Here is a 12,886-nt window from a genome sequence, read left to right as displayed (position 1 = left end):
GTCACCCATCTGTTACGGCAGTGGGCTCCGGAGGCTCATCGGCAGCAGCCGGCATGCTGGAAATCCTGTCTCAGTCAAACTTCCAGTCAACCTAACGACAGGCTGAGAGCTGGAGCTGAGGCTTAAGCATTTGGACAAACCATTACATCACGGCCACCTGTCGATCCAAGCAGCTACTTGTCTAACTATGGATAACGCGTATTGTTCATAAAATCAAAACCAAGCCGTTTTTATAAAATTCGCTGTTACTAGGTAGATCGAAAGTTAGGTGCAGAGACAGCATTTCCAATATGGCAATTGCCATCGTTGGGCTTCATAACACTGTCTCAGAAACCCATGGGTGACATCACTGAGACTATGTCCATGTTTTATACGTGAAGTCTGAAGTCTGAGATCTGAAGCCTGCCGGATTACTAGGACAAACTTTTACTGACTGATTTGAAACTTTGCCCATGTTTAATACAAATATCCAAGATAACAACATGTATGTCTGAAAATATTGAGCGGCATAATACCCCCCTCCCCCACACACTTTAAGATATTAATTTACACTGAAATTTAACAGAACATCCCCCTTTTTCACATTTTCTTGGCCCTTTTAAAACAATATCATGATAACAAGCCAGAAAGCTAAACTACATTCTATCATAACACTATAAAGAGAGCGATCCTGACATTGTCTAAGATAGCGGTCACTCTCCAGCTGCCCCCACTCCGAGTCTCATCAACCTGACTCAATCAACTCCGCTCTCATCAAGCGACACACACTGACACTCCAGAGACACTCAGTATGCAAACCTGCACACAGATCTCTGATTAAAAGAGAGAGAGTGTGAGGACACGTTACAAGTGTCGCAGCAAATAGAACAACGCTGTGACATGGTGGACATCCTCGTTGACATGGGGGATACAGTGTTTGGGGAGACAAAGAAGTGGATGTACTGTTTTCCCTCTAACACCCTAAGCTAATCTCGAAATGCCTTAAAACTGTGTTTTCTCCAGATGCCAGAAGGGGGAGAAATATGTTCGCCAAAAAGTCTGATTTTAAACCCTACTTCTCAATAGATTTAATCTCTCAGTTATAATATACCCTATGCAGGTATGGTTTTCAATCGCTAGTTTTAGATCTTCTTGTTCAATTAGTAAATGATGTACATATTTAGAGGGAAATAGAGAGTAGAGTTAGCTACAGTACGGGTGTAGCTACCACAAGTCACTACCATGGCAACCAGGTTGAGGAATACCATTGGCATCCACCCTCAAACTGAGAGCCCACAAACTAATAAGAGAAGCCATGGTGGCTGCTTCCACCGCTTACATACCTACAATGAATATCAGCCTCTGAAATCGCTCTGTGTCTCTGTTATTTTGGATAATCCAATCAACCAGTGTGTCAAACAAACTTCCTCTCATCTCCCTTATGTGACAGTGGAGGCAGAGATCTTTGAGACATACATTTCAAAACTCTGCCATTAAAAATGTGCTGTCATTGTATAGACCAAGCTCTTGTTGGTTTAAATATAACACAGAGACATGGCACAATTTCATATATATATGCAGTAGACAACAAGATGAACATCTTTGTGGTCCGGTAGTTACGGTATATTGGTTGAAGTTGGATTGGGTGTGATGGTAGTCTAGTGGTTGGTGCAACCCATGTACTGAGTCTATAGTCCTCTGGGCGGGTGGAACGGGTTTGAGTCCAACCTGTGGCTTCTTTCCCACATGTCATTCCCCACTCTCCCCGATTGCTGACTCTCTCCACTGTCCTATCTCTAAAATAAAGGCCCAAGAAGCCCAAAAACTAAACCTTAAAAAAAGCAGTTGGATGATCTTCCATCTTGTGGCCTTTAAAGATATTCACATTTAACAATGTGAAGGGCGTTGAGAGGCAAAATATCTTTTGGCCTTCAGTTAAAATGATGAAAAAGCCAAAAATAAAACAACAATCTGGACTGTAAGAAACTACGACATGATAGCCGCTGATTTTCTAGCATCTAAGGCAGCGTGTTATTCCCTTATTCTCATCTGTCATGTAAAATACATCATTTCATCATTACATAATTCATAAAGCACAAATGTCTGGCCAAATTGACGATACCTCAAGCATAAGAAATTACGTCTTTTTTTCTCCGAAGGCTCATGGTCAGTGCTCAGAAAGTTTGTAGTTTACCAAACAAACATGTTACATGTAGATAGAGATTTGAACCACCATATTGCAAACACACACTCAATTAGTGAAATTGATTAAGAATTACCTGAACAGAGAGGAGAAACTAGAGGCAAACTATAGATGGGTGGGGCGCTGATAGCCTAGCTGTTATGATGCCCCATGTACAGAGGCAATGGTCCTCAGTGCATTGGCCTTGGGTTCGAATCCAAATCCATATTTAGGGACTACCATATAGGCTTCAAGCAATTCTTGTCCTGTCTAATAAAAAAAACTATGGATGGGTAAATCAGCTGTCCATGTAGGCCAGATGTTGTGGCTGGGTGTAAAGGGTTACAAGATATCTGGATACCAATGAATCCGAGGATAGAAAATCCAATGGACGTTCTCGTGCCACAACGGGCACATTAAACATGGAACTGGCAGCGATGGGGACTCCGCGGTCTCCCTGCCAGAAACCTAAATTGTGTTTGATTACGCTTCCATAACAGTGGTTTCCCTCAGAACAAGTGTTAACATAAAAATGTACGAGAACAAGTTCATTGGGTAACATCTGTGCAAGCAGCTGCTGCCTCAAAAGCCAACAGTGGGATGTTTAGGGTGTGTGTCATAAAATATTCACATTTTTGTTGATACACACTTCACATTTCACAGCCTCGTTATAGTAAGAAATGATGACTGATTCTTCAGACTGCTCTGTGAAAACATTTTTGGATTCAAATATGTTTCCTTCAGACAGAATGTCAGAGCAGTCAGATGCTAAAATCAGATCAGACAATAATATTAAACCTGTTTGTGTATTGCTGTAGTTGGAGATGGACAAAGACACGCACACATGTTAATTTAAATGTACCGTTTCAAACATAACTAACTAACTAACAGCTCCTGCATTCTGTTTCCTGTCAACTCTTTGGTGAGGAACATAAGCAATCATTTCATGAAAGGTAGGGACAGACCTTCAGAATATATAGTGGGAACAGTCTGGAACAAATTGGTAACTAATGAGGTAGATCCAAGGTGTTTTTCCTGTAAAATGTCCTGTAAAAGAAGGGAGACAGAGCGAAATTTGGGGGACCTACCTGTCAGTACAACGTCTGTGGCGAAGTTGCTTTTGTGCAAACTTTCAGGTTTTTGCTCAACTTTTTGTGCCTTCAGTTTACAGACAGGACAGTGGATAGAGTGAGGAACCAGAGAGAGCGAGAGAGAGAGTGGGGATCACCAAGCAAGAAAAGAGCCACAGGTCGGATTCTAACCAGGGCCGTCCGCTTGGAGGACTGTGGGCCCTCTGTACATGGGGCATACACACAGACTTCTAGGCCACTTGCACCACAAAGTTAAACTTTAAAAACTTAAATTATCAAAATAACACAAGCCACACTGGGCTGGAGGTCTGCGTCTGAGTTGTCGTCCCCCGGTCTGCAGGTTGGAGTACTCAATCAGTGGAACATTACGGAAAAGTTAGAACATTAAACAATAAAGATATACAAATGCAGGATATAGGTAGAACTTTTCAGGCTCGGGTTTGTAGCAGAAGACTCTGAAGATAGATATATCTTCACTAGCATATAGGCTTCATGCTATTCTTGAGTTTTGTCGCCAAATGCAATTACAGAAAATAAATGGTAAGTAGACTTGAGCTTGTATAGTGCTTTTCTAGTCTTCTGATTACTCAATATCCAAGCCGTGCTTTTGGTATAATACACACTACATAATCATATGTCAGAATCAAATTTTTCTTGTAGATTCTGAATATACAACACATTCAATCTAAATATAAGCCCATGATAAGACACAAGTTTAAGTTATTATGGATCTCCATGTACACAATAAGTGTTTTTGCTTTTCTGCATTTCAGCGTCCTTTGATACAGTCCTACAATCAAAACTAGCAATACATTTTCTGTTTTAAGTAGTGTGATATAGTTTGACAATGTCTGTCATATCTGTTTTTACACTGCTTAACTACAAACGTCAGAGCCAAAGCATCATGCTTCCATTCACCATCCCCAGTTTTGCCGTCTAATCTTGGAAGCTGTCTGCTGCTAGGATGACAAATCTCTGTGCTTAATATTTCATTTCTGTCTGTGTCCTTGATGTGGTGGCATCGTCTCAACAAATGAAGAGACTTTGTGTTATACTCGAGGAGAACTTAAGTGTGGGAGAGGTGTTAAATATTCATGTGAGTGTTGAAGTGAAGTAGCTATTCATCACAATGAAATATATTCTAAATACAGTACAAACTACAGTTACAGAAAAAGAGGATTTCTCCTTCCATGAAGTTCATAGAAAAATATACTGGAGAAAGATTCACAAAAGATATAAAGTTATGAATTGGAGTTTAGTGAGCATCAGCAGCATCACTACATATGAATCTATTTCAAATCTCACAAGATACGAATCTCGATTTTTACATAAAATGATTTTTTTCCCACCCCTAAGCAAGACTGTTCAATATTGCCTATTTTCTATGTTTTCACATAATTTACATTTCCATCAATCCAATCCATTATCTGTACTGCAACCAGCCATACTCACATTCACCTACGGGCAATTTAGAGTCAACCGTTTACCTCACAAGCACGTCTTTGGACTGTGGGAGGAAGTCAGAGTACCCGGAGGGAACTCACGCATGAGAACATGGAAACTCCACACAGAACCTTCTCGCAACAGCGGCCACTGCCCCAACATGCAGCTTATTTACATTTGGGCCACCAAATAAGAACTTTGGCTACCAAATGTTTGAGTTTGGTGGCCATCAGGACTAGTACTTAAAATATTAAACACTATCTCAGTTGGGCCACCAAAAACATACTTTGGCTACCATGTTTTAAGGTTTGTTGGTCATTAGGACTAGTACTTAAAATATCAAACACTATCCCTTTTGAGCCATCAAAAACATACTGTGGCTACCAAATTTTGAGGCTTAGTGGCCATTAAGACTAGTCATTAAAATATTAACCACTATCCCTCTTGAGCCACCAAAAATATACTTTGGCTACCAATTGTTTGGGCTTGGTCGCCATTAGGGCTTGTGCTTGAATTTAAAAAAACTACCCCTCTTTCAATGAAGACAAAAAACATAAAAGGTTCCCAAAGTGAATATATCTTCCAAGAAGGGATTCAATGAAACATTCAATGATAGTTACTGTTAATGTCTAGTTATTTCAACCTCAAGTACGAGTATTAGGCCCACAAACCGGCCCCCAGTGGAGCCCTTGATGTGCTCGTAAAATAAAATTCCCATTAGTTAGAAACCACTTGCAGAACACACTAGTTTTCTGGAGGTTAATTATGCTGGTAATAACTGTGTAATTTTTACTCAGGTGTGTCTAGCGGGCTGCTCGCTATCACCGCTGTCGTTCCCCGGTGAAATGTTTTTACAGTGTGTTCCATAAAATGGCTCAAACACCGAGGGAGTTAAGCCGAGAGTGAGAGGGCAACTGCTGAATTTGTCAGAACGACATCCTGGGGGGGGGGGGGGGAAATGCTCCACAGCACTCTGGGAAAGAAAAGAAAAAAACTCAGAGAGAGGTCAGTAAAAAAAGCTGCTTGTGCCAAAACAGGAAAGACTTGAGCTTCCTCATGACACTCAAGGGGCAGAAATAAGCTCTTAGCACGTGTCTTAAACTCCCACAATGCCGCAGAACGGACTCGCCCCCCAAAAAAAAAAAAATTGGCACTGAGAAGCAATTTATTAAAGGAAAGCCAGCCTTGACACAGCTTTTACCGACTGTCATCTCTCCCTTAGTCCTCTCTGCCTCCTTTGTTCCTCTACCAGACTTCATTGAAAAAAGTGGCTATATAAGGAGAGCCATTTATTTTCAAGGAAACACAACAGAATCCCCCCTTTGTTATCCGTCAACCAGAATCCATTCAAAAAAGTGCCTATTTAAGGGAAGACATCATGTAAAGGGAAACACCACTTAATTACTCAAATCTGAGCGTAAAACCTACAACGCAGTCTGGAAAAAATAAAAATAGAACACTGGGAATAACTGTGGGGTGATAAGTAATGTAATTAGCGGTCTCTGTGGCAATATACTATAGCCTTGATGATGCTGCGTTGGAGGGTAAGATGATTTTTATGCGTAACATCCCTAAGGCCCCGCGCTTTTATCAACTTTAAACGGCTTAAGTGATAGCTCGCATACAAATAGCAAATAACCTCTGCCAGGGCCCCTCAGGAGGCGACTACAGCAAGGTAATGGAGTCGTCTTGATATGCTTACAAGAACATCCACAGACACACACACAAACAAACGCACAACAGTAAGTACACACAGCCATATTGACAGATGAGACAGGCTGCATAATGCACACAAAAATAAATCACGTTAGCCCTTCTCTTGTTTGTTGCAGCCGTCTGTTTACTGGCAGAGAACAGATAGCGAGGTTTTTTTTTTTTAATTGATCAACTGTGGCCCCACACACACACACACACACACACACACACACACACACACACACACGCGCGCGCACACACACAGATCCCTCCACCTGAGCCAAGGACTTGAGTGATTCATTAACATCATGGAAGGGAGAATTTAAATCTAGGTGTTTGGCTCACATTTTGGCAACACTTTGAAGAAACCCTTATATACTGTGAGCGAGTGTTTCTTACATTGGGTTACTAGTGCCCCTAGTGGTACTTCTGGTGAACTGCATGGCGCATCCCTGCAGTTTCTTTTGGTTAATTAAAATAAATATTTCAGTCAGTTAGGCACATCTATCCTAAAAGAATGATACATTACAATTAATCGGCCGATATTAGCTTATCCAATGACTATCTGTATCAGCTAATTTTATCGCAGATATACATCAATACTACTAGATTTATTCACCGGTCAAACAGCATTTCATTTGAGTTTCATTGTATTACAGTAGCAGTTCTCTGTCACCAGCAGAGTGAAGGAAATAGATTACAACACACATTATCACTTTCCATTATCACTGTCAAGCAGTGATGCACGTACATGCGCAGTTACTTTCCAGTTGAGTGACCATCTTGTCTTCGTTATATATCTTTTCTAGAAGTGTTTGATATCTGCATTCGAAGGATCAATGCAATAAATGTGTAAATCTACATCTACCTATTTCTACAGATTTCATAGATCTAAGAAAGATATCGGCCGATATATCGGTATCGGCCCCCAAAAAATATATCGGTCGGGCCCTAAATTTTACGTTTTTTTTTTTTTGCTACCTTGTTTATGTTTGCACGAGCAAGTTTTAAGGAGTAACGTCCAAAAATCAAGAACTGGATTCCTGGTGGAAATAAAGAAGGAATACAGAGAATAAAGTAAAAATAAATAGCATAAACAAAGCCTGCAAACCACTATCACATCAGCAAAATGATGTTTCTATGCTGTTTTTTTTTACAACCTTCAGGCTTTGTTCCTTTTTTTTTTGATAGTGATCACCTCCGCTTCATGAAGTGTTTGTTTGGCTACAAGATTGTTGTTAAGTAAACCAGACACTGAATGCTTAGCTCTGTACTGCCCTGATTAAAAGTGCTGTGTACTGGTTAGTGGTTAGGGTGTACTTGCCAGAAATCACTCACATAGCACATCATTATGAACTTTGTATACTGTAGCAGGATCAAAATACAGTGAAGAAGGAAGTGTACTAGTGTTCTATATTAATGCTAAAATGGTTCTTTTAGAGACGATGCAAACAAACGGCAAAGGTCCATGAGTGCAAACAGGCCGTTTGAAATGCATTGCAGTAGTGTATGTCTTTTGATTAAGGCCATTCGGGTCAGTGTGTATTCAGCAGAGCCGGCGTTATAACCAGGGAGAACATTAAACTCCTGGCACTGTGGATGGAAGCAGAGAGAGAGGTCCCACAGTCACACAGAGATGATAAAAAAGTGCTGTTATTGTACAGCTGTGATTATCACGGCAGACAGAGTGTAGTGTCTGCTAATACAAGTACTGAATGACCTACAAAGCTAATTCATAGTTCACTACTACAATGCATACAATAGGAACGCTTACAGGGTGATTGTTTAACTCTTAATCCACAAGGGGCATGTTATTAATGGATGTCTTAGTTTTATAATGTATACAGAATGTGTACAGTGGGGTGAATGCTATGGTAAAAATGCATGGATAGCCCCCTCTAGTGAACATGGAGGAACAGGCTCTGCAGCAACAATGAGGGCAGACCAGGGTCAGAATGTGCATTATGAACCAGATGGCAGGGATTACCATACAGCCAAAGTCTGCAGGTATTTTTAAAGTGTGAATCAGTCCTGTAAGCAACTGCAACTGTAATACTGTAATGCAGTGAACTCATTTAATGGTCCAATAACTGATCCAAACAAATCAAAGAAAACCTTAGTCTTTAAAGGGAGGAATGCCACCAGGCTATCTTCAGGCTTAGAGACACTGAGTAAGTTCAAATGGTTTTAATTTATCAGGTCATATATCAATTTAAAAATCAAAAACAAGAGCGAGAGAAAACACAGAGCAGTTTTTGACCACACAGGGTCTTCTTCATGCCGGGGGAGTGACAAGACACAGTGGAAGGTGAGGTTCACTTATGTCACCAATTGACCTGAAGGACAAATAACATGAACCACCAAGTGTCATGAATATAAGGAACGTAAAACCTAACTCTCACGTGATTAAATCAAGTCAGACTCGTAGGGGAATCATCAGGGTGTTGCTCTTCTGTTTGAGGAAAAAAAGCTGCGTTTCCACTGCAGGAACTTTTCCCCCATAGATGAGGAACTTTTTGGAGGTACTCTGTGCTTTTACACCGCAGGGACTAGGGTCTAAATAAAGTCCCAGGCATTATTTTAACCCCCCCCAAAACAAAAGTCCCTTCTCTTTGGATAGTACTGCCTCAAAGTACAGGGACTTTTTAGGCAGACATTGCAGCACTGAGTGTTTCGATTGGTCTAGTGCCGCTCTTGGTTTCTGAAAGACAAACAACACAGCAATTGGTCCGACTGTCATGATGTGCTGCTATTTGTTGTTACATATTTGAAACATCCTGACTTAAATTTTTACACAAGTACGCTCAGTCTTTAAGTAATAAAATACAAACGCCCTCAAAGGTGGGTGGCAGGTGACGTGTTACTACATTGAAAAAGAGTTATGCAGTTGTAACAATTTTGTTTTCAGATAGAGAACTTCAGTCCAACCTGAAAAACAATGTCCGAAAACAGGGCGGCTGTGGCTCAGTTGGTAGAGTCGCCCCCTCTCAACTGAGGGTTCGATGTGTTCTTGGGCAAGACACTTAACCCTGCATTGTTCCTGCTGCTTCAGTGGCGGTGTATGAATGGATTAGTGTTGTACTTACTCTCTGATGTACGTCGCTTTGGATAAAAGCGTCTGCTAAGTGAATTGTAGAATTGTTGAACAGGTTAAATAAAAACGCTTGGTCTCTACGGGTCTTTAAATTAAGGTGGTAAAACAAGCAACAATGAGTTGGAGGAACCTTAAAGTTCCATGTAAAGCTCCTGGGACCAAAAGTTCCTGTGTTGTTTTTTAAGTGGTGGAAACGCAGTAAAGCTTCATTACCAAGAGAGGCCATTCGACAATAAGCTTCACCCCCTTTTACCCAGGCTTTAACCTCGCTTCACTGGAAACAGCACCTCACAATTAGCCCCGTTCACAGCGTTGATGTACTTTTACCATTTGTGCCAACGGTGTGAAAGAGCTTCTCGGAAGTGCCCGCCTCATCATTATTTTTTTTTTCGGTCTATGAGTACATCGGAGCGTTAAATTTCTGCTGTTACGGGATGACGTGAATGACTGAGTCAGCTACAGGTGCATTAACAATGCCAGACTTCTCTTTACCGTACATTGAGTAATAACAGGGCGATAATATGAGGTTGATTCATTCTAGGCATCCACAGCAACCTCATCAGCTATAGAGCAAGAGAGCAAAAGAAACTTCCCCTTATTTTAATCCTCGCACGCCCTCCTTCTCTCTCACCCTGTCATAGCCTACTCTACTTCCTTTGCCATGTTTACTCCACTTTTACTGAGCCTATTTTTACCCCCTCACCCAGAGGGCATATTCAAATACAGAGCTGCAACTGGGTGTCTCCCTCAACGACCCGACTGTCTCACACTCATGCTCACACCATGCACTCAGTGTCAAAAAACCAATCTGTCGTTTGAGTGCGTTGCAAGAATAAATCACGCACCACTTCGCTTGTTTTATCAACATGTCAGTGACCCCGTTTGATCCAACTCGGAGATATTTCTCAGACGTTTGATAAGGCAAAGTGGATTTTTTTTAAATGCCACTTACTTTTTGTTTACAGTAGATCGATACAGAGTGAGGGGATAACATGCTTTAAGTGGCTGCATGTCATGTCAAGATGGACGTTATTTGAAGCCTATAATGAAGTCAAAGAAGATGAAAAGCAGGGACATTCTTCTGCTACCTAACGACTTTACTTATGTCTTTAAAATGGGCCATCATCAATGCTGCATCAAAAGATGACATGCTTGTTCTTTCTTGAGAAGATGCCAAAATCTAATACAAGGGTCAGCTTAAAATAGAAAGCCAAATAATTATGGATACAATATGTTCTATAGCTACTATATTTGAGGGTCTGCAGGCTTGTATAAAGTGTGTACAATGGGAGAGAGAGTAAGGGGGAGGGATACTTCGTTCTTACCGTCGGGGTTGGCACAGATGAAGACCCGGACGCTGCGGCCGGTGGGGACGCCGTTCGCCGGCAGCGCGTTGATGTTGCCGCTGATGGCCGCCCTGCGCAGCGCCGACTCCCGCGGGCAGGGCTGCCTGCTCCCCACTCCCGACGGCCACATGGGGGGCGACTTCCAGCGTGGCTGTACGCAAGCAAATCCGCACAAACACGCACACAAACACACACAAACACACACACACACACACACACACACACACACACACACACACACACACACACACACACACACACACAGGAAAGGCAGAGAGTAGGGGTAATGTTAACGCGGCCAGGGGCGCACATGCAGGCACAGGAACAGACAGTGCATGCTTGCGCGCAGATTCCCCTGATTCATCCACACACACATGGCGCGTTAAATGAGGCAAAGGCATGGAGGCTTTTAATTTAATGCAAACTTTGGGCACATTTCTGGCACTGACTTTGTCCCTGCGGACAAAATGACAACTGAACCCCAGCTGAAATGTCATTTTTCGGCACAAGGTGACTTTAAAAACGGCATTAGGTTCATTTTTTACTACATAGCCTACATTTATCCAATTGTAGGAATTACAATAATTACAATAAGAGTGACACGAGTCCACTTTGCCATTCTCATAACGCCCATGTTACACATTCAAACACCAATCAAGTTAGAATGGATCGACACAATCTTCTCCAAACACAAGAATGAGATATTGAACGTGTTTGTTATTGCATTCGTAATGTAGGGATATAATAATAGGATATTACGCACAGCCTACTACCGTCATGGTGCATGCGTAATTTGTATAGTGCATGTCCTTGGACGCATTCATGAATTTTCATGCCACTGAGGGACAGAACAGACAAAACACAACGAGACGACACAAAACTCGGATGAGACGAGCAAGGCAAGCATCAGTCGTTTTTTTCCCACCCAGGAGAAGATGCTTGTAAAGGCGAATAACCGCTAAGAAAGGTTATTCCGCCTGGAGCTGGTGTCAAGTCGCTGGTTTTCCGGAGTTCCTGAAATCTTTGTTTCAAAGCCGGAAAAACTAAGGAAAAAGACAACAAACGGCAGGGCAAAGTTGGGTAGTCCACTAAAGAAGACTAAATCAAATCCTCTGATAACAAGACAACTAAACACCAGCGAGGCGGCGCATCCACAGAGAGGACTTGACTACTAGTGATGCTGGAGACAAGGCACAACAACAGGACACTTTCTTGTTGCTCACATTCATTCGCTTCATTTCGAGGCTTTCGAAAATATCCAAGCGTCGAGGACGGTAAGCGGAAGATAAAAACGCCCATCAGAGTCGCCGTGGCTGATAGACGACACCGGGAGACGGTAAAACGGACGCCGTGTGTCGGAGTGCTCCCCTTGGCATCCTGCTGTCTCTGCGAGCCGACTGAGCTCTGAGAGATGGAGAGCGTGTGAAGCTAGGGGAAATTATAACACCACTACCGGCTGGTATTTTCAAAATAAAACACTCACTCAGGCTAAAGGATGCTACGTCCTCAATCACAGGCAGCGGAAAGTTTAAAGTGAAAAACGCTCTTACTTTTCCATCAAATATATATATTAAGCTTAAACGAACAACGTAATTGTCACGTTTTGTTTTTTTACTATTACCTTGTGGGCTACTCACCTAGTTTGTCCCAAGTGTAGCGCTTTTACTTTGAAAGCTAATTATCCAATTCCAGCTTTCTCTGTCTTTTTCAGTGAAACTTGACGGAGGTGACTGGAGGAGCTCTTTCTGTATTTCTCCCCGTCTCTCTCTCTTTCCTCAGTTGGGCAAACTGGTGCTCACTGTGTCACTCTGTTTATTGCACTGGACAGCAAAGTCAGCAGTGATGTGTGTTAAACGTAGAGTCAGTTACTTTTTCCATAAAAGGCAAAATTATAGGCTAGACTTGAACTAAAGTGCTACTCAGTCATCATGTAGGCCTCCATGCATTTGTGGTAGAGGTTTAGTTTGCAGAGACCTTGTCCTCTGCCTGGATTTTGCTGGTTTGTTTTGGTGGACATTTCTGGGTAGGGAACTTGTGTGTTTTCCCCCACAGCCAA

The 12,886-nt window shown here is 42.0% G+C and overlaps 1 protein-coding gene across 1 annotated transcript in view; it reads right to left on the bottom strand.

The window, feature by feature from the left end:
- Positions 1 to 12,217, bottom strand: part of LOC132958488 (NACHT and WD repeat domain-containing protein 2) — a 50,903-nt gene extending 38,686 nt beyond the window's left edge. Inside the window, 5 exon segments of the mRNA XM_061031347.1 lie at positions 10,810 to 10,982; positions 11,756 to 11,796; positions 11,798 to 11,844; positions 11,847 to 11,873; positions 12,054 to 12,217. Coding sequence (XP_060887330.1) covers positions 10,810 to 10,982; positions 11,756 to 11,796; positions 11,798 to 11,844; positions 11,847 to 11,873; positions 12,054 to 12,129 — 364 coding nt within the window. The 5' untranslated portion in view covers positions 12,130 to 12,217.
- Between the last annotated feature and the right edge of the window lie 669 nt (positions 12,218 to 12,886).

Source organism: Labrus mixtus, chromosome 23 (genome assembly GCF_963584025.1).
Source record: "Labrus mixtus chromosome 23, fLabMix1.1, whole genome shotgun sequence".
NCBI classification, from domain to species: Eukaryota; Metazoa; Chordata; class Actinopteri; order Labriformes; family Labridae; genus Labrus; species Labrus mixtus.
This window is presented reverse-complemented; position numbering and strand designations above follow the sequence as displayed.